The 23419-nt window shown below is 39.9% G+C and overlaps 1 protein-coding gene across 1 annotated transcript in view; it reads right to left on the bottom strand.

Moving 5' to 3' along the window:
• LOC124799322 (multiple epidermal growth factor-like domains protein 8) overlaps positions 1-23419 on the bottom strand; it is a 380153-nt gene that overhangs the window by 215937 nt on the left and 140797 nt on the right. Inside the window, exons 9-10 of the mRNA XM_047262911.1 lie at positions 18823-19012; positions 4150-4457 (exon numbers count right to left, since the gene is read on the bottom strand). Of these exons, the coding sequence (XP_047118867.1) occupies positions 4150-4457; positions 18823-19012 (498 nt within the window). The remainder of the gene's footprint in view (positions 1-4149; positions 4458-18822; positions 19013-23419) is intronic.

Here is a 23419-nt window from a genome sequence, read left to right as displayed (position 1 = left end):
TGATCTATTGCTACTCATCATCGAGGTGACACATTGAGTTATATTTTATTTTGATTTTCTTTTACACCTTAAAGATATTTGTACGTGTAAAGAATGTTTACTGATCTGTGTAGGTAATAATATAAATAACAGTAATTTATTCTGCATCAATGCTGGTTACGGAAATGTTATGGACACATATCAAAGAGTAAAAACACACTGTGAAGTAGGGTCTCGGAATGCGAGTGGAGTGTCGTCAGAATGCTCATGCTGCACAAGCACTTGGCTGCAGACTCTGATGTGATCGGACATGTGAGTTGTGTGCTAAGTCTACATGAAGAGACATTTTAATTAGTGACACAATAGCAATTGACAAGCATGGGCAAATGAAAAGGCAGCTCCATTCACGTCAAGATCCTGCTCTGCCAATGGACATTGCTAAGTAAATCTGTGCTCACAAATTTTGTCTGGAGCTACTGCAGCATTGTCGACAACAGCTATGGCTTCATCTATTCAACAACGAACGACCGTAAGACTGTTCCACTTAGTTCTTGTTTGTTATAACTGTAACGGCATTATCCAGTGATGCTGGTGAACTTATAGTTTTAATAATAATTACAGCACAACTTATAAACTTTAACATAATAATTATGTCCAGTCATTATTTTAATGAAATAGTAAGCAACATGTTGCATAAAAGAAATTTGATTTCTTTACCAGTTTCGAGTGCTAAGTGCCCTTCTTCGGAAGGCTATTGCATTATTTGTGTCAACAATAAGATACATACAGCAAAATGTCGTGGTCATCTGGTTCATAGAGTCTATACAACCACTATGAAAAAGGGCACTAAGTGCTCTAAACTGGTAAAGAAATTAAATTTCTTTTAAGTAATTGGTTGCTTATTATTTTGTTATGTACAACAGTAGCTGATGATGGATACAGTCATTATTATCAAGTAGGTCCGATGTCCATTCCTGTTATTAAAACTATCTGGGTGTCATTTATTTGAAAAGAAAGAAATACCGGATGATCAAAAAGTCAGTATAAATTTGAAAACTGAATAAATCACGGAATAATGTAGATAGAGAGGTACAAATTGACACACATGCTTGGAATGAAATGGGGTTTTATTAGAACTACAAAAATACAAACGTTCACAAAATGTCCGACAGATGGCGCTTCATCTGATCACAATAGCAATAATTAGCATAACAAAGTAAGACAAAGCAAAGATGATGTTCTTTACAGGAAATGCTCAATATGTCCACCATCATTCCTCAACAATAGCCGTAGTCGACGAATAATGTGGTGAACAGCACTGTAAAGCATGTCTGGAGTTATGGTGAGGCATTGGGGTCGGATGTTGTCTTTCAGCATCCCTAGAGATGTCGGTCAATCACGATACACTTGCAACTCCAGGTAACCCCAAACCCAATAATCGCACGGACTGAGGTCTGAGGACCTGGGAGGCCAAGCATGACGAAAGTGGCGGCTGAGCAAAGCATGACGAAAGTGGCGGCTGTGCACACGACCATCACCAAATGACGTGCGCAAGAGATCTTTCATGCGTCTAGCAATTCTTTTTGGTTCTAAAAAAAGACCATGTCATTCCAAGCATGTGTGTCAATTTTTACCTCTCTATCTACATTATTCCATGGTTAATTAAGTTTTCAAATTTATACTGACTTTTTGATCACCCAGTATATAAAAATTAATTTCAAAGCCTGTTCATTTCTATATTTTTAATAATTTTGAAAACAGAAGTAAAACTATTTTTAAGGTGCCTCAGTAACTTCACTGTTGAGATAAATATTGTTTAGAGCCAAAGTTATTCTTGCATATCGAAAGTAAATTCAATTACCTGCAAGTAAATTAATTCCTATCACTTCAAACCAAATATTTTATTTAAACGAAAACAATTCTTCATGCTTGCTAATTTTGCATAAACTTGTGATGCTGTTTTTTGTGTGTTGGCCTGGTTCATATTTGGGCATTGCAATTGTGCTGATATTCTGTGATAGTTCTTTTATTTAATTACTTCTAAAGTCAACTGACCAAGTTTCCTTTCATGTTGCATTGCCAATTACCAAGTTAGCAAAGGCGAGTAAGGGCTACTGTGAGGTTACACAACTATTTAGCATAACAGCAGGCAGCCTCCAGTTAGTCAGTGCGAGATTTATTTATTCCAGATTCATTTCACTGTGTTTAACAACAGGAGTATTAATAACTGAAATTCTTTCTCATTATTATTTCATGATTTGTTTTCTTACTGCAGAAGTGTGTGTAGTCTTCTGTTGCCTCACATATTCAAATTATTCCTTACTCATTTCCAATGGCAATTTTACTTTATTAGTGAACAGACAGTGTCCAGTTGGGCTAGAGACCAATTTATCATTTATTCCAAAAGTATCTGTAAAGTTTGCTGTTTTGTATCCCGAGTTCCACGATACCCCTTTTTGTTGGAACAATATGTAAATGTTTGCATTATTTTGACAACTGAAATAAATATAACTAAATCCAGGGCAGGCAGGAAGTTTTATAAGTAAGGAAAGTAGGTATAAGCATTGTAGTATGGTGCCAATGGATCATATGCATAGCCCTGTTCTCAGTACTATGAGATTTACTGCCGTACTTTAAATTTATCATGATGATGACACTACTGAGATTTTACTAATCCTTTTTGGAGCAAGAGGAGTGAACACACTATCTTGTCAAGCCAGCAGAGCAGGTCCTTGGGGAACTATTTTATTTATATATCTATTAATTTTTTAGGAATTGGTGTCCCAAATTGGCTTCAATGTTTTTATCGTTAGGGTTAGCTAGTAACATCACAGCCTCATTCTGCACAGTGGCAGCATTGAGATTTTCACACACAGTCTGATGGCCAACTACACCAAAAATAACTAACTCCATTTATTTTTTTTGCTATCCACAGTATAGTAAAGGATCAACAGCTGCAATAATGTTATTACTAAAGGTACTTTCCATCAATTTAAGATCTGAATCAAGACTATCTGATTCCGAAAGCAACACAGCACAACCTGTCTGAATGATTTTTTATAGCTTCTAAATGAGAGCTCCAGAGATAGAATAAGAGCTATGAGGGATAATCAGCCTGATGGAGACAATTTAACTGGACCAGTTGCAACACACGTGAGATACTCATTCTAATACCAGAAGTGGGTTGGGTTGATTTTTTTTGGGGGGGAGGGGGGGGGAGGGGGGGGGGAGGGGGGGGGGGGTGAAGAGACCAAACAGTCGGCCATGCCCTGTCAAAGGAACCATCCCAGCATTTGCCTAAAGTAATTTAGGGAAATCACAGAAAACCTACATCAGGATGGCCGGATGCGGGATTGAACCGTCATCCTCCCGAATGCGAGTCCAGTGTGCTAACCACTGCACCGCCTCGCTCGGTAGCAGAAGTGGTACCAACAGCAAGAACTGAAGAACAGGGCAAATAAAATCACATCTAATAACATCAGTTGCACCAAGAGCATGACCAGAGGAATGAGGGAGATGAAACTAAGACGTGCTTCTTAAGATTCATTCAAGATTGTTGTAGAATATCTATAACACACAAACCCAAAAACTGAAACTACTATCATACATAGACAGAAACAAATCCTCTAACTTCGCCTCTGCTGCCGGTTAGTAAAGAGAAATTTCTCATAAGTTCAAGCAACCCAGAAGAAAGGCAATACCTAATCATAAGTCTTTATTTAAAAGGAACATTATTTTAAAATCTAACTGCAAAACAAAGAAACCCACACTCCACTATTTAGCCAAAGCATTTTATCCAAATTGGCATTGCAATATGTTTCTTCTTTTCTTTTCTTTTCCTTTCTTTTCTGTTAGGAAAGGACAGTACTTCTTAGTTGCAACATTTAAGTAGACAACATCCACATTATTTATTATAAGTGAAATTTAGAAAGGACTGTGGATAATCATGCCATATTTAACCATTTCTACCCCCAAAAGATTTAAGCAAATTGTGAAAGCATCTCATAGCCATTGTCCTCATATTAGTTGTAATGATCAAATTAAACAGCTCACTAATATAAAAAAAAAATTAAAAAAGAACTGCATACAATACAGAACTAAATTAGCATTGCGCTCATAAAAAAGAATGGTTAGTAGATGCGCAGCATTCAGATTTCCTGATGTCCTTACCATCTTTGTGGTGACAGCGAGCATTCTGGACACACCAAGTACACTGACCAAGATTTAACTTAGAGGCAACAGATGATACTGGTGCAGCAGATGAATACTGATTATTTGGTATCTGATCACTTGGATTTGTCATTGTTCCATGTATCAAGCAGGAATGACAGTCTCCCAAAGCTGGACATATCCCTGGACAACGAGTTGTTTGTAGATTTGTTGTGCAGTTTATTCCAATTGTTCGACCATAGCACACTTCATCTGCTGAACACCAACCACATTCTGGATTTGCTGTGCATTCCATGAAACTTCGATGTCTGCAACACAATGAAATTTAAATTACGAGTAATTTTCATCAATTTTGGCAATAAGCAATGCCAACACTGCTCAACACAGTGTCTAAGCATTATAAAATAATAATAATAATAATAATAATAATAATAATAATATATAAAACAAAGATGCTGTGACTTACCAAACGAGAAAGTGCTGGTAGATAGACACAATAAAAAACACACAAACACACACTCTGCCTGTGTCTGTATATATATGTGTGTGTGTGTGTGTGTGTGTGTGTGTGCGCGCGCGCGCGCGCGCGCGCGCGCGCACACGAGTGTATACCTGTCCTTTTTTCCCCCTAAGGTAAGTCTTTCCGCTCCCGCGACTGGAATGATTCCTTACCCTCTCCCTTAAAACCCACATCCTTCCATCTTTCCCTCTCCTTCCCTCTTTCCTGATGAAGCAACCTTGGGTTGTGAAAGCCTGAAATTTGTGTGTGTGTTTGTTATCGTGTCTATCTACCAGCGCTTTCTCGTTTGGTAAGTCACAGCATCTTTGATTTTTGTATGTATTTTTTCCCACTTGGAATGTTTCCCTATCTCTCTCTCTCTCTCTCTCTCTCTCTCTCTCTCTCTCTCTCTCTCTGTGTGTGTGTGTGTGTGTGTGTGTGTGTGTGTGTGTGTGTGTGTGTGTGTAGGGAGGGAGAGGGAATCAGTCTTCAGAATTCAATACAATTATAGAAGTCTTATAATAAAATAGTGGTTCGTAAATGAAGTTTAACCAGTTAGAAAATACTAAAACTTGCATGTAGACATCCAATCACTAATATAAAAACTAGGAAGAAGCCAGCTGCTCAAATTTTAAAACCTAGTCACTAACGACTTAGGGATGGGATCTGACTCCTAACAAAAACTGAAAAACTTATACTACACTCATCCAAACATCAATTAAAATTGAATGGATGTCTCCAGTCCAACAATAAAAACAAATTTCAATTAAGAGATGGTATTGTTATGGTGGCAACACATACAATGCTTTCTGGAGGCTCATCATAGCAAAGAAGAAAGCCATGACATTACCCTACACAAAGGCAAACTAGTTGCTTGTATTCTGCTCAGATTTTCTTGTGTCCAAGTTCAACATTCAGACCAATAGGTCAAAACTGGCAGGTAATATGACTTATGTATCATGGTATTCGCTTTTGCAGGTAACTTCTACTTTCTATTTATGTCTGATACACAATAATAAAATATTGAACCATTTTCTATTCTCACTGAAATACCATCATTGATGTTTCCTTTCTTGGTTAATTTGCTTCCTAGATATTTGGAAGCATCTACTTCTTTAATAATTTTTCCACTGCAAGATTAATGTTCTTTTTCCATTTTTCCTGCTCATTTTCATCACTACACTTTTTGTGAAGCTTGTTTGCATGACTGCTTCTTCAATTACTGGCTGCAAAGTATTTAGTTGTTCTTCCAATTTCTTCAGGTCTGCTAAGTTGTTCTGTATCACAAGCTGTTTTGCCCAGATCTCAATTTGCTTTGCAGCTTGTGGGCGGTCCAGGAATAGTTGTTTTGCTGGTGTTAGCATTGGCAGACATTGGAGACTCTGATCAACCCAGCTTTAAAAGCAAGTTGTATGGTCAGTAGCTGAAATCAGAAACTAAATGGTGGCGCTCTAATTTCAGCATAGAGACTGGGGATGGGGTTTGTGTAAATTCCTATTGCCAGCATGAAGATCACATGGTGTACTGCATCCAGCACAGTCTGGAAATGAAGTTTGTGCTGAACAATAAATGGGGCATCGATAGTCTAGATAGGAGTGAATAAATATTGTATGAAATTGTTATAAACGGCATCTGTCTGCATCCCAGACATTAAAATGTCTAAAGCATTAAATGTTCTTAGTTTATATTTCTGAAGGCCTGGAATCTTCTGTCTGAGCCTTTGATTAAATACGAGGCCCAAGATCTTAACTTCCTAATCAAATGGAGCATGATGCCATTAAAAATCAGTTCTGTTTAACTGATATTGCAACATATACAATTAAATGAATATACACAGTTTTGTCTCTTGAAAACTTAAAATCTGACTTTTGTGCCCCATTTTCCACTCTCTAAAGCTTCAACTGCAGTTGATGACATGTGGCTGAAAGACAAGAGGAGGAGCACAAATCATAAAACAGTCAACAAACGAAGAATGCTCCAAGGATTCTACACAGTTGCAAGTTACACAGTTTATAACAATGGCAATGAGGGTGATAATTAAAATGCCCCTTGAGGAGCAACATTCTCTTGTATAAAATTTCTTGACAGAATCTCTCACTTTTGGTAATTGAACAACTGATCTTCAAGGAATGGCTGTAATAAAACTGGCAACCTTCAGTGGAAGCTCAAATTGTGAAACTGGCTATGCTGTACCCCCATGTAATGTGATACGCCGTTTCATATCAAAGAATGTCCCTATAACGTGCTTTCATTTCATTCGGGTTATCTAGAGCAAATCAGTACTTCTTGAACCCACAATGGAAGTGGCTAACGAGTTTCCCACTCTTTTATAATCACACTAGATGCTGAATACCACCTGCTCAAGGGTCTTTCCTAGGTAGCTTGTGACTGCAATACTAGGGTAACTGCTCGTCCTTCCCTGGTTTTAGGAAAGATATCATAATGGACTCCCACCATGAATAACCCCAGTGACCATAAGCAGTTGATAAATATTATGGAATGTTTCTCTTAATCATCTATACAGCTAGCACAACATGCTATACATAATAGTGGTGCATCCCGTGGCTGAGCTAGAGCCCAGATGTGCCATCTAGGCAGCACCTTTCCATCACAGGAATGTGAGTCTTTGTTGTCATTAGACATTATGTTTTCAAAAAAATTAGCCAATGTTGTGCCATGTCAGCTGAAGAAGGTCAAATAATCCCAGTCATGTATTACGGCAGATACAGAGGTTTACCTGACTTTACCAGAGTCCTTCCGCATCAACTCCAATATTCTTATGGTTGGCATGGAAAGATGAATGGAATTGAGAAACTCTTGCCATGACCTTTATCTTCATCTGTTCTGTTTAATTGTTTACCAGGTGTTTTTCTTTGCATCCCATATGGCTGCTAAGTTCTCCCTCAATTGTCTAGCCTAGCCTTCAACCTTCGCTATGCTACTTGTCTGTCCCTAATTGCAATGAGGCATTCATTGCTTTCACCCATGAGCACATTGCCCATTTTGACGCCTTTGGTATGGATGTCTCAGCTGCTTGGTGGGTTATTCACTTGTAATATAAACCACCCATTCCTGGATGATAAATGGCTACACAGCATCCAGATTGCTTTGCTGAACATCCATTCTACCAGCTTGATTTCAGGTTCTCTTCTGTCTGGTAATTATCCAGTTAGGGATGTGTTCATTTGAGTGCATATCAGTACGTACCTTCCACTCTAGAATACTTGTGTTAGTAGGCCAACAGAAGGAGAGGTTAATGGTTGAGGACAACACTGTGGCAGAGCTGAAACCCATCATTTAGCTCTGTTCAGAAGAGATTATGGAGAATTTGATCGCTGGGGCAAGTGTTGTTGGAACCCCAAAGCAAAAGGTGTGACTTACATCATAACATTTACAAATGACTGGAGGTGTTGCTTACAGAGGTCAATGAAGAACTTAAATCAAACAATGGAAACTCAAGGTAGGAATATCAACAAAGTAGGAAAAGACAGATTGCTACTTACCATAAAGAAGACACATCAAGTTTCAAGTAGGCATGATTAAAAGACACTCACTCACATGTAACTTTTGGCCAGAGCCTTCGTCAGTGAAAAGAGACACACACACACACACACACACACACACACACACACACACACACATGCCTCACACACACACACACACACACACACACACACACACACACACACACATGCCTCACGCACACACACACACACACACACACACACACACACACACACACACACACACGACTGCCAACTACAGCAACTCGGGCCAGAATGCAGCAATCTGGAGGGGAAGGGGAAGAGAAAGGGAAAGAGGAGGGGAAAGGGAACGGGAAAGGGGAAGGGATAGTGTGTATGGGTGGAGAGAGAGAGAGAGACGAGCACTGTCTGGTGGAGTGTGCAGGCACTAGGCTACAACAGGCACGGTGTCAGGAGGACATGGGGCAGGGAGGTGGGAAAAAAAGGAACAAAAAATGAGAGGAGTGGGAAAAGATGGGTGGATGCATTGGCAGAGGGCTGAAAACAAACAGGGTGAGAGTCAAGAATGGGGAGGAGATGTTAGGACATAAAGGGGGGGGGGGGGGGGGGGGGGGGTGGGGGGGGGGGGGGGGGGGGGGGGGGGGGGGGGGGGGGGGGGGGGGGGGGGGGGGGGTAGAAACTGTTGGGTGGAGGGTGTGGGGGACAGTATGTTATTGTAGGTTGAGGCCAGGATAATTATGGGAGCGGAGAACATGTTGTAAGTATAACTCCAATTTGCGCAGTTCAGAAAAGCTGGTGATGGAGGGAAGGATCCAGATAGCTCCGATAGTGCAGCAGCAATTGAAATCAAGTGTGTTATGTTCAGTTGCATGTTGTGACACAGGGTGGTCTGCTTTACTCTTGGCCACAGTTTGGCAGTGGCCTTTCATCCTGATGGACAGCTGGTTGGTAGTCATACCAATATAAAAAGTTGTGCAATGACTGCAGCAGAGCTGGTAAATGACACGGCTGCTTTCATAGGAGGCCCGACCCTGATGGGGTAGGATAAACCTGTGACAGGACTGGAATAGGATGTGCTGTGGGGTGGATTGGGCAGGTTTTGCACCTAGGTCTTCCACAGGGATATGATCCTTGTGGCAAGGGGTTGGAATTGGGAGTGGTTGATTGGCTGGTTCAGGGTATGGGACCAAACAGTGAGGTCATCGGTCCCATCAGATTATGGAAAGACGTGGAAGGAAGCCAGCCATACCCTTTCAAAGGAACCATCCTAGCATTTGCCTGAAGCAATTTAGGGAAATCATGGAAAACCTAACTCAGGATGGCCAGATGTGTGTTTGAATCGTCGCCCTCCCAAATGTGAGTCCAGTGTGCTAACCAATGCGCCACCTCGCTCAGTAACTGGGAGTGCCATAGGGATGGACTAAGATGATGTGGAGGTTTGGTGGGCAATGGAACACCACTTTAGCAGGGGTGGGAAGTATCTCGGGTAGGATGACCTTCATTTCAAGGAATGATGGCAGGTAATCAAAGATCTGGAGAAGGATGTGGTTCAGTTGTTCCAGTCCAAGGTGGTACTGTGTGACGAAGGGGATAATCCTTTGTGGCTGGTTTTTGGGGGTGGTGGGAGGATTGAGGTTGTGAGGGGAAATGGAATGGGAGATCTGTTTGTGGACTAGATCTGACAGATAGTGACTGTCTGTGAAGGCCTCTGTGAGACCCTCAGCATACTGCGCAAGGCAGTTTTTGTCAATGCAGATATGACAGCCCAGGCAGTCAGGCTATATGGGAGGGAATTTTGGTAGTGTAAGAGGTGACCGCTGTCAAAATGCAGATACTGTTGGTGGTTGGTGATTTTAATGTGGACAGAGGTGGGGATGGAGCCATCATATAGGAGGAGGCAATGTTGAGAAGGACCACGTGAAGTGGACAAGAGAGAAGGTGTTGAGATTGTGAAAGAACGAAGATAGGGTGTCCGGGCCCTGGTTTCAGATCATGAAGATATCATCAATGAACCTGAACCAGACTAGGGGTTCCATGCTTCAGGAAGTAAGGAAGGTCTCCTCTAGATGGCACATAAAAAGGTTGGCATAGAGGGGGAAAGACAGGTGTCCATGGCTGTGCCAAGGATTTGTTTATATAACTTCCTTTCAAATGAGGAGTAGTAGTGGGTTAGGATAAAGTTAATAAGGTGAATGAGGTAGTGGGTTTGGAATCTCAAGGACATTGGGAAAGATGGCTTTCAATAGCATTAAGATCATGGGCATGAGGGATGCTGTTGCATAGGGAGGTGGTTTCAACAGTGCCCTAAATCTAGACTCCCATGTGAAAGACACCAACCACTTCCTTCACAAACTCTCCACCAACCCCCTCCCCCTCTTTACCTACTGGATTCCTACTCGTCACTGTTGACGCCACCTCCATATCCTAACCTAAAACTACTTCTTATTTGAAGGGAAGGTGTATAAACAAATCTGCGGCACAGCCATGGGCACCCGCATGCCACCCTCCTATGCCAACCTTTTTATGGGCCATCTAGAGGCGACCTTCCTAGCCTCCCAAAACATGAAATCCCTAGCCTGGTTCAGGTTCATTGATGATATCTTCATGATCTGGCCCCAGGGCCAAGACACCCTATTTTCGTTCCTTCACAACCTCGACATGTTCTCTGTCATCCGCTTCATGTGGTCCTCCTCAACCCAGCATGCCACATTCCTAAATGTGACCTCCTACTCTCTGATGGCTCCACCCACAGCTCTGTCCACATTAAACCCACCAACCACCTACAGTACCCGCATTTTGACAGCTGCCATCCCTTTCACACCAAAAAATCCCTCCCATACAGCCCAGCCACTTGGAGACAGCATATCTGCAGTGACAAAAGTTCCATTGCTCAGTATGCTGAAGGTCTCACCAAGGCCTTCACAGATAAGCACTATCCTCCAGGCCCAGTCCACAAACAAACCTCCCCTGCCATTTCCCCTCACAACCCCACTACTCCCACCAACCCCAAAAACCAGCCACAAAGAAGTGTCTCCTTTGTCACCCAGTACCACCACAGACTGGAACTGAACCATACCCTGTGCCAGGGCTTTGATTACCAATCATCGTGGCCTGAAATGAGGGACATCCTACCCGAGATACTCTCCACCCCTCCTTAAGTGGGGTTCCATCACCCACCCAACCACCACAACAACTTAGTCCATCCCTATGCCACTCCCAATGCCAACCCCTTGCCACAAGGATCATATCCCTGTGGAAGATACAGGTGCAAAACCTGCCCAATCCACCCCACAGCACATCCTATTCCAGTCTTGTCACAGGTTTATCCCACCCCATCAGAGGCCGGGTCACCTGTGAAAGCAGCCATGTCATTTACCAGCTCTGCTGCAATCATTGCACAGTTTTTTTATATTGGTGTGACAAACCAGCTGTCCACCAGGATGAACAGCCACCGCCCAACTGTGGCCACAAGCAAAGTAGACCAACCCAAGACACAACATGCAGCTGAATATCGTACACTTGATTTCAATGGCTGCTGCCCTACCCGAGCCATCTGGATCCTTCCCTCCATCACCAGCTTTCCTGAACTGCGCAAATGGGAGTTATTCTTACAACACATTCTTCGTTCCTGTAATTACCCTGGCCTCAACCTATGGTAACATACTGTCCCCACACCCTCCACCCAACAGGTTCTACCCCCATGACCTAACATCTCCTTCCCATTCTTGTCTCCCACCATGTTTATTTGCAGCCCTCTGCCATCGCATCCACCCATCTTTCCCTGCTCCTCTCATTTTTTGTTCCTTTTTTCCCCACCTCCCTGCCCTGCAACATCCTGACACTGCACCTGCTAGAGTCTACGGCCTGCACACTCCTCTGGACAGTGTTCATCTCTCTCTCCACCTGTACACTACTATCCTTTCCCCTTGCCCTTCCTCTTCCCCCACCCCCTCATACTGCTGCTTGCATACCACATTATGTTGCATCCTGTCGTGCCTGTCTGAAACTTGACGTGTCTTTTTTATGGTAAGTAGCAATCTATCTATAAAGAGCTTCTTATCAAATGAATCATTACATGAGAAGTATGCTATGTATATCCTGAATTTCAACAATGCATGGATGACAACAGCTAGTGCTTGCAAGATGGTAATGAATGGGACTGGTGAAGTGTGGTCTATGTTGCTAATGAACGGCACTACCCCCCCCCCCCCCCCCCATTAGCCCTGTAAATGCTAAAGTAATCTTTCCCCAGGACAGAATACAGGGTGTGTATGTGGGCAAGAAAAAAAATTCCCAGATTTTTTCTGCATTTCCTGGTTAAAAACACACTTTTTCTCAGGTAAAAATACACTTTTTTCCGGATGAAAATACACAATGCCTCTATTGAAAGAACATTTTTTTCTGTATTAAATGACAACATACTTTCCCTCAGAGCTGTAAAACTCACCAGCCAATTACAGCAGATATTCAGGGCAAAGGACACATAATGTAGTCAGCCAATAGCAACATCATTATTAATTGGCACAAACAGAAAAAGTTAATTGTTTAAATTAGTATACATGCACTACAGCTACAAGAAAGCTAAGCTTTCACGTATGACATTGGTTGCCAACTTTGTTTTCCTCCAAGGGTGTGGTTTGGCAGGATCCTAAGTGCACAATTTAAATAGTAGCAGCTGAATATTTCTGACAAGCATGATTATAAATTTCACTGCTTTGCAATGAACATTTCGTGCGTTACTGGCTGAATACATGTTCCGTCGAGCATTTTCATTTTTCCCTAGAAAAGTCAATTATGTATGCAAAATAAATAGAAAGACTAATATTGAAACTTGGTTTTTCTTAGTGGGTGTTACCCTTTAAGGTATATCAAGCACATATGTGCCAGCAAAATTTTAAATAATGGCATAAGTGGCCGGTCTTCTGGGCCCACAATTTTTCTAAATGGTCAGTGTGAAGTTTTGAGCGGGAGTCTAAACTTCATCACACATTCTCACATGTAACAGAATTCATCTTGCATAAAAGGAAATATACTTTGAAAGGAATGGTTCTCAAAGCATCATTCACAATATTTTGCCACAACCTGTTAGAAAATAAACAGTTGTGACATCACGCTCATCAAAACGAGCCCCATGAGAAAGATATGCATTGCAAGCAGTTTGTTGTTACAAAGTATTCCACAGTCTTTGACACATTTTGCAGTCAGCAGATACTTGTATGTGCACTGTGTTTTGTTATTGTAAATGGTGTATTTTTTGCATGCTTTATTTTGCTGTTATTCTCTTGTTTATATTTTGTTGCTGCAGTATTATCGTGCAGTGTGAGCTGAAGTAAAATTCTTTGTTAAGGTATCAGTTCTTATCAGTCAAAACAAGAAAGCTACAAAAATTCAGCTGAAAACTAAAACAATGAAAAATTCCCAGAATCCTAAAAATTTACTGGTTTTTCCTGGATTTCTCCTGGATGAAAAAATTCCTGGTTTTTTTTCTGATTTCCCAATTGTCCTGGGGCATATACAACCCGAGAGTAGGTTCCTAACAAAGGTGCATTAGTAGTTTTCAGATGTATCTCCCGGAATCACAAGCACAGTGCTTCTTTCGATGCTAGGACTTTGTGAGTGACTCTGTATTAGTTCTAAATCTGTTTACGTTCCACTGCATTAAAGGAACCACTGATCAGTGACGGTTTTCTTCTCCCTTTTGTAATGTGTAGAACAACAATATTGCCTTTGCCATTTTTAGCTTCTGGGTGGGGAATATTTTTATTTTGGAGATTTGTTGATTTCAGAGCATTTGAAGGCTCTGTGGAAGTTGTCCCTTTGAAGATGCAGCTACAAATACATATACATGTGTCTGACTCTGATACTTCTTATCCCAATTCCTTGGGGTGAATTTCCATTAAATCATGGCAGGTGATCCAAGTTACTTTTTATCACAATCCTTACAATTTTTTTCTCTCAAGAAGACTGGCAACCCCAAGCTCTCTTTTTGGTTGCATCTTAGTACTACCTGATAGTCCAGTTTTTCCATTGAGAGTTTGAGATTTAGTAGTAAGACCAATTTTGTTCCCACAAGACACTAGGAAAATATACATCTACCCAGACAGGGACCAACTTGCTTGAGTAGGCCATATACAACTGGAGAGTGGCAGATTCCCCAGAGATTGACAGTCAGTGACTGTTTTGTTTCGACAATCATCATACTTCTCAGCAGCATGTACAGTTTTGTACCAATGTCACAATCCCACAATCTTGGCTGTTAAGCAGAGGCCCCTAATCTCTAAGGCACACCAAGTTCCACCACCATGCCCTGCAGTGGTTGCTGAAGTATGTCCAGAGTTTATAGAACAGAAGACGGCAGCTCTGATCAGCCCACTGTTCAGGTGTTCAGGAACAAAGCATCACCTTGCCTGTACAAAGTCATTATTAGCTGGTCCCCTGAGGGGATGAATGGGACAGTTACAATTTAAACTCATAGCACCAAAAGGTAAGTAGTGTCACAAGGGCTCACAGTCCTGTGTTATATACTGTATTTACTCGAATCTAAGCCACACTTGAATCTAAGCCGCACCTGAAAAATGAGACTCGAAATCAAGGAAAAAAAATTTTCCCAACTCTAAGCCGCACCTGAAATTTGAGACTCGAAACTCAAGGGGAAAGAAAAGTTTTAGACCGCACCTCCAAATCAAAACGAAGTGGGTCCATTGTAACATGAGACACAAATTAGGTCAAATGGATGAAGATACAGCTACAGTAGTTTGGTTCGAGTCATTAGCTTAGCAGTTAAGCTTTACCAGGTAACCATTGCTACACATTAGGCGCTCTGTCCATATTTATATGAGTATCCTTCCTTTTTCACGAGCTTCGTCTGGTTCGAATCGATTGCTTATTTTGCTTTGATCTGATGAGTGCCATTCTATTTGTTATAGGTGTTTATGTCACTCTAAGCCGAAAATGCATCATTGTACTGTGTCATGCATTGTTTGTCGCTTTCTGATAATGAGTGTTTACGACCTGTTGCCCCTCGTGGCATGGCTTAATTTTGTATGCACTACCGCCGCTTACAATTAAAAAAAAAAAAAAAAAAAAAAAAAAAAAAAAAAAAAAAAAAAAAAAAAAAAGAGGATTTGTCTCATTAGCGAAACAATGGCAAGAGACTGCTATTTGTTGTTACTTACACTGTCGCTTTCTTTGATAATGACCAACAAGAACCAAATAATAGACTGCGTATGATAGAAAATGTTCTGAATGAGAGTTTAGAGAAAATTTTTCTCCGTTTGAAAATCTTTGCAGACGCCTCTTTAGAACATTACATTCTGCACAGAAATTCAGAAATTAGAGTCCTCTTAGATTTAAAAATCTAGTCAGTTGTCTTGCTTCATTTCTAACTGTATCACTATTCAGCATAAGAATAATATGAATATAAACATGACATGATATGTATATTCTTGTGTGTTTGCTGTTGTCTCGCTCTAGTTTCATAGTTTATTGGGCAGACAGGATTTAAATGAGATAGCAGCAAACACGAAAGAATACATGGCATAATGTTTATATTTGTATTATTCTTATGGTGAAGAGAGTACTGCATGTGATTCACGATTACCGGTAATAAAAGTTCCTATTAGCAACTGTGTCTTTTCACAGGTACGAAAAAATTCAGAACGTAGAGTTGGCCATATTGACATACATCCCAAACAGTCTTGCCAGTCGGATTTTCATAGTAGATTTTTAGAGATGACTTCAAATGCAGAGTGTGTTGTTGTTGTCTTCAGTCCGTAGACTGGCTTGATGCAGCTCTCCATGCTTTTCTATCCTGTGTAATGCAGAGTAGCAACTTTTAGAAAATAAGAACGAAAATAACTTAGAAATTAAACATTTAAATTTAAAACAAAATTTTATTAGGTTTGTAATATATCTTATACGAAATGTTTAAAATAACAGTCATGATTCTGAATTACTATCACTCAATTCTTTGTTGCTCATTTCTTCATACAGAGCATCGTCTGCCGTACCATCTAGTGCACTGGATATTGAACATTTTTTAAATGCTTGTTGCACAGTCTGATTTGGATCACACTTCCATGCATCATAAATCCACTGGCACACTTGCGACAAATTTGCACATTTTACTCATCTTGTTGGTGTCAGTTGTCTGTCACTTTTCGAAAGCACGTGTGTTTAAGCTTGTCCTTAAATGATTTATTCGAACAGACATCAAGTGGTTGCAGAACTGACATCATACCGCCTGGAATTACTGCCAAATCTGTTTTGCTTTCCTCTAATTTTCGTTTTACTGCAGGTGTTTTATGGCCTGCGTACGCATCTAATACCAACACAGACTGTGTAAACCAAGCACTGCGCCACGACAACGATTCCACACACGCCTAATCCATTCCATCACTCTGCCCTCCAAATACCACCCTGTTTCGTTTGCTCAAACAATTATAGTTTTTGGGAACACTTCCGATTTTGGTAAACTCTTTCACTTGAAAACAATGAATGGGGGTAATTTATGTCCATCTACTGTGCAAGCAAGCATGACGGACATCCGCTGTTTTTCACCCCTTGATGTCTTTCTTTCCTTTGGTGCCAACAGTATAATTTGAAAGCATATCAAACTATACGGGAGTTGGGTCGGCATTTCCTATCTGACCAAGAAGGTATTGCTTTTCTGTGCGCCGCCTAATTATGAAGCGCTGAAATTCCACAAGCTTTTCTTCAAAATTTTTCGTGCAACTGAAGTTCGCCTCCAAAGTGAAAAACCCCAACGCTTCATAAACAGAACAATCCAGCTGCGACCTGTCTTAAAATTTTTGATTTTTTGCTATCCAGCAATTTCATGTTCCTTAATTTTTAAAATTTTGGCATTCACAGGCAGGAATTTCTTACGCTGTTCCTTAACAAATTCATTTAAAATCACTTCTAGTGCATGATATCGGCCACACTTTGGCCCACTAAATGCTTTCCTGCTACTTGTACATTCAAATAATTTGTCTCTCTGCAGTCGCCATCGCCTGACGTTGCTCTCATGAATCCCGTATCGCACACCTGCAGCACAATTAGAACTTTGTTCAGCTAAAGAAATTACTCCCCTCTTGAACTGGTACTATAATGAAAGCACTTCATTATGGTTCACTAACACCAACAAGCACTTCACAAAATTCCACGAAGCAATAGGTGTCGCTACGTGAAATCTTAATGAGCCCCAGCGTATCAACTTGTGCAACAATCTTAAAGCCTTGTGCATTGTTGGTATTTTTGTGTAAAGAAATTTATTTTTATCGCTACAAATATTTGAAAGGCTGCTAAATTAGAAGTTGAACAATACAAAATTTATATTTACTTTGTTGGATAATGTATGAAAATGCAGTGGTCGAAACTCGGGGCGGAGAAAAAAAGCTTGTCTTCTACTTTTTTACTGACGCAGAGGTTTTGGTGCCAGTATTTATCTTTGTGCCTGAAAAGCAGGTCTGTGTAGTGCTACATATAATCGACAGCAGAAGATAGTTGCGGCGGCACCTACCAACATTTTTCAGAACTTCCGTTTGCTTTGCACTCGATTCTAAGGCACAGGTGATTTTTTGGATTACAAAAACCAGAAAAAAGGTGCGGCTTAGATTCGAGTAAATACAGTACTACAAGGGTAATCCTAAAAGTAAGGTCTCCAAATTTTTATAAGTACAAAGACCTGTTTATTTCTACACTGTTTTACATCAGTTTACAGCTTGAACATTTAGCTATTTTTTGACATAATCACCATTTCTGTTGATTCACTTTTGTAGACATTGGCAGTTTTTGTATGCCCATGTCATACCAGCTCGCCGCCATGCTGTTCAAAAAGTTATGAACCTCTTCTTTTTCCTCGTCGTCGGAGCTGAATCGTTGGGACCACAATTAACGCTGACAGGTACTGTGAGACTCTGAAAAAACTCGAACGGGCAATTCAGAACCAGAGAAGAGGAATGTTGAGCAAGGGCGTACACATTTTCCATGACAACGCTTGCCCACACATCACTCAGCAAACTGTTGCTCTCCTGAAACAGTTTCAGTGGAACACCCACCCACTTTATAGTCCTGACTTGGCACCCTGTTCCCTAGGTTAAAAGAACATTTGGCAGGAAAGCGATTCAGTTCTGACGATAAGGTGAAAGAAGAGGTTCATAACTTTCTGAACAGCATGGTGGCGAGCTGGTGACATACAAAAACTGCCACAGCGTCTATAAAAATGCATCGACAGAAATGGTGATTGTGTTGAAAAATAGCTAAATGTTCAAGCTGTAAACTGATGTAAGCCATTGTAGAAATAAACAGGTCTATGTAATTATAAAAAACTAGGAGACCTTACTTTTGGGATTACTCTCGTACAACAGAGTCTGAACCTCTGGGAAAGGGATGTCTAAAATAACATAAAACATTCAACTACAAACAGCTCAAAAAATTAAAACTTTGTTAAATGACCTTAATGCAACTTTTCATAGGTGAATAAGTATTTCATACATATGATATTGTTAAAATGCATATGGAGATAAAAGGTGTTCACTACATGTTTTGTTGAAAATACCTCCACATATTATTTGTGAAACGCATACAAACAAATTTAACTCTTTCCTTAGAGGATTACTTCTGAAAAACATAAAAACTATTTTCAGTTATCACACACACACACACACACACACACACACACACACTTACCTGCCACATACTTGTTCCGCTTCATAAGTTTCACCTTCCCTGCTGGCCAGCATTGGTGGTAAGACATAAGCCAAAAGATCAGCATTCACATTTCCATGATAACCACCAACAATAAGCAATGTATTTCCATTCCTAACATCTGCTGCATGAGCAAAAACACCTTGTTGCTTAGGATAACGGTAGTCTTGGGCTGAAAATAAAGGATATGGTATCAATTCATTATCATCTCAACTAACAAATGAATTCTTGAAGAACATTGATAAATAACAGAAAGTAATAAAATACTTCACAGAACTGATATACAATGTGGACTTACTGATTTTGCTCAGTGTAGCATTTTCCATTCCAATGACAGATAAAGTTTTGTCTAGACCAGTTTTAAGCTTGATCATTATTTACTGAGTACACCTCATCTGGTCCTTTAGTTTGTTTGCTTACAATTACATTTAGCTCATTTTCACAATTCTCAATATGTCAACAAAATCAAACGGCATCTCAAACTGTTACTTTTAGTTTACACACAGATTCAGCACAGTAATTTTTTATGTGGTAGGGAATTCTTCAGCGTTATAGAGCATACCATATCAGAAAGTGTCTCCATGCAGAGAGAGACAGTAATGGGAAAGCAAAGAAGGGATGAGATTTGCTTACACAGTGAAGGCAAGCATCTTCTATGGTGTCAAGCTTTATAGAATGTTGGTGCATATAGCAATGAATAAAGCTGCATTATCATTAACGTAATAGCACATCACAGTCTGGAAGAGAGCAATTATCACAATCCAGCACTATTCACGGCAACATGTCTGAAGGCAGACTAAACACCACTGGCTGCTGTAATTAATAGCATGGAGAATGCACAGAATGGTTTAAAATAAGCCACTTTCCAATATGACACACACTGTAACATCATGGTATCACTTCTTTATTAGGTTTTGTTAATGAGTACTAAATATAAACTGACATGGCCTTGAATTAAAATCACGTAGTCATTTCACTAAAAAAGTTCAATAAATTATGGAAACCTGAAAGCAGATAATCATAATCTTTCCAAGAGAGCTGAATTTTACCATTATGAAATGTTATTAGGTACTAAAAAGTAAGATATTTGAAATGTAGCTCTCAGGCAACAGTATCAATAATTGTTATTGCAAAGTGTAATAAATATAATGAATGGCTGATATTGTACTATGAATAATTTCTCAAAGTGACAACAGTAGCACCTCATTCTCGGCTAATGTTATCCCATATGAAAGTATGCAAATGTTTTCAAAGTGTTTGATCATATAACTGATGTGGAACATGGGTATCAGTCCAGTATTCGCCTTATCGGATGGGGGAAACCACCTAAAACTCACATCCGGGCTGACTGGCATGACAGTCCTCCTCATTAATCTGCCAGCTGGATTTAATTTGGAAATTTCCTTTTCACACTAATGATACTGTTTATACTACACAAATCCTGGAAGTGCCTTGTTAATGCATGTGGCTATCCAGGTGCAGCTCTCACTCTCCGTAATAAATATTAAAGCCACTCATTCACTCAATCTTCATGTATGTGGGTCCCATCAAGAAGGAGAACCATAAGGGATGTGGATCAAGTTGAGGTATACATTATCAAAAGACATTTAAAGAAACTTAATTTGCGCACTGTACTAACAATGGCTTGAGACTGTTTGTACTTATGCCAGCTAAATTTAACCACGTAAATTAGAACAAAAGTTGTTACTCTGAAAAAATTGCTGCCTCCACAGTTATATTCAATACCTACTGTTTTGTAGCTTAATAGTTACTAAATTACAGAATTTAATTAGCTACATCTGTAAATACAGAAGTATATTTACACAGCATAACATCTTGTCGTGCAGCTTTACAATGAGCACTTTACTAGACATAGAGCTAACAGAAATTTTCGGTCACTGAACCTAGATAATCAAATAATTTGTAAGTGTGTCTAATAAAGTTAAGTTTTTAATTATGTTTACTTCATAAAGTTGTAATGATAACCGAAGAGTGCACTGCACAAGAACTATTCAAATAAATTCTACATTCTCAGAGACCTTTGAGTTACAGTTTCTAGAAAAGTACCACATATTGGTCCATGCAATCAAGTAATAACTCTGTATTGATCGGTTGATATATCAATAAAGTTTAAATTTTAGATGAGACCACATGAGAAAAAACAAGCATCTGTATCTACAGCAGTCATTAGCAGAAAGGTTCTTTCAAATTTCTTTGCCCTCTCTGTACATAATACCTTCAGAATATTTTAAACTTGATGAAACAACAGTATCAGAGAAATAATTTTGTGGCTCTCTGGTCCTATAGTTCAATTCTTTTATCTTGGCAGTTCGCGCATGTCCACCTAGATGCGGGAGATTGCTGCATTGTCAGTTGCAGCGCCATAGTATAGTTCACAAACTTACGTTTAGGGGGAAGTGCGCAGTTTATGAAGTAAAGCCACCACGGCCGCATTAACCCTTTCGCTGCCACAGAGACGTGCTCCCCACATTCCGCGCTGCGTGCAATTTTGTCATCACTGCACTGCTCACCTGTGCAGACACATGGTGTTTCGACTGCTTTGACACACTTTATCATTCGATTTCACAAAAACTATTTGGCCCAATAATTTGATTTTTACACATCTTCTTGACTGATACCTTCCCCCCATAAATGACAATTTTGTTTCGATGTTCAACGCAGTTATTGTGCAGCATTAGATGTAGTAAACCATTGCATGAAATTTTGAAGAGTTTGCAGAGGTAAAAGTCCATAGCGTATACTTTCCGTACAGTCGATTTTAGTTGCCATTAGAAATTTCAAAAAATTACATTCAAATGAATAAAATTCATGAAGTAAGACACATTGATATTGTTTTTAAATAAAGAAAATATTAAGCACCGAACAAGGTTTGAACTCAGAACCTTTCGCTTAGCAGCCAAGCACTTTAGCCATTATGGTCATTCATCAACAGACCTTCCGAAGGACTTTAAAATAGCACGCAAAATACCGACAAACACTGTTCGTATGACTATGAATTACTCACATTTCGTCGAAGTACAATAGGAAAGAAACAATTACCGCTGTTCTTTATTGCTAAAAAGCCATTAGTGAGAATGATACAAACACCTTTCCTTGCTATCACCTGAATTAGGAGCCTTATTGCTTGTTTGGTTTAATTAATTAATAGAATATGAAGCAACTGGTATAAAAAATGCTTTTTCCAAATTTTCTATAAAAGAAAGTCTGCTATCAAAACATTGCTTTTGTTCAATTACTTTATTTATGACTGAATGTTTCTAAAACTGAAGACACTTGTCCATGCTCTGCACTGCAGTCGAGCTCTGGCAACGTCGTTCTCTGTTCATTGGCTCACTGTGTTTTGTAACCTCAGATGCAAAGAATGCACCTAAACTCGGTCGCCGTCGTAAATGACGCGCACTTTGGTGTATGATCTGCTATTGCCAATGTATCCGTTGTTCCCAGATGACAATTCATCTTATGTTCCTCAAGTCAGATGTTAATGCTTCTTTATCTTCCACACTTTAAGCACATCAGCATTAATCTATGATCTGTGGCAGAGGTCTGAGGACAACATGAATCGACCTTTGCATGGGTATATACAAACAGCTCGGCTTGCTAAGCTAGTTTAAGTTTGTACTACTAAATGAGTCTTTATAGCTTTTGATGATGTCCACAGCACTGGAAAATGAAATGTTAGACAGAGCCTTGGACTACAGTCTAATGCCCATAAAACAAAAATCAGCAATGATTCAAAAACAGAAAATATCTGTTCTCCCTTATTTCCTATGCAGGAACCATTTTTGATCACACACTCTAATACCACTGATTATGAAAAACAGTATATAAAAATTTAATTTGATAGGTAATTTTTAACACTATATAATTCCTTTTCCATTAGACAACTGAGTTTCTTTGGAACTTTAGTGTCATCATGCAGGCTTTTTTTTTTTCAGACTTCTTAGTAGCCTGATACCTGAGTACAGAGATTCTTTTGCAAGGATTGTCAGTGGGTGGGATCTGCTTCATATCTCTTTCTTCCTCCATGTGTTGTGGATAATTTTAAACCACTATAAAGCATCTTGTATGATGTGTATTATTGTTTTACATATGTACAATGATGTGAAAGTTAAGTTACCTAGATTTTTGAAGCAGTTTCTGCTTGTTTCATAAGTCCTACCCCTGTGTACCACCCTGTAATCGTATGTATTACGCCAATTGGCAGTTGCACCATGGGCCCCAAGAAATCAATAATCTTTACTGCAGTATCCAGTCATTCCAGCCAGGTATACATTTCACTATAAGACCAAAGACCAAGAGCAGTAGAGAGCCATACTAAGACTCTACTTACTCCAGCATACTTTGAATAATCATTGAGAAAGTGCGAGAAAGAAGTCATGTGACTCCTCCTGTATCTGCCTGCCGAGAGACTCTTCTGAAGCTTGCTTTTAGCTTTGCTACAGGGCATATGGATTTCCGGCATCTGCTGCTGTCTCCTCTCTTGTGAGTTGACTTTATGCCGTCTGTTGCTACCTCAGCTTCCTTCCATTAGTCTGCAGTCACCCTGAAATATACTGTT

This window comes from Schistocerca piceifrons, chromosome 5 (genome assembly GCF_021461385.2).
Source record: "Schistocerca piceifrons isolate TAMUIC-IGC-003096 chromosome 5, iqSchPice1.1, whole genome shotgun sequence".
Classification (NCBI taxonomy): Eukaryota; Metazoa; Arthropoda; class Insecta; order Orthoptera; family Acrididae; genus Schistocerca; species Schistocerca piceifrons.
The sequence above is the reverse complement of the archived record's forward strand: the minus strand, read 5'-3'. Positions and strand labels throughout refer to the sequence as shown.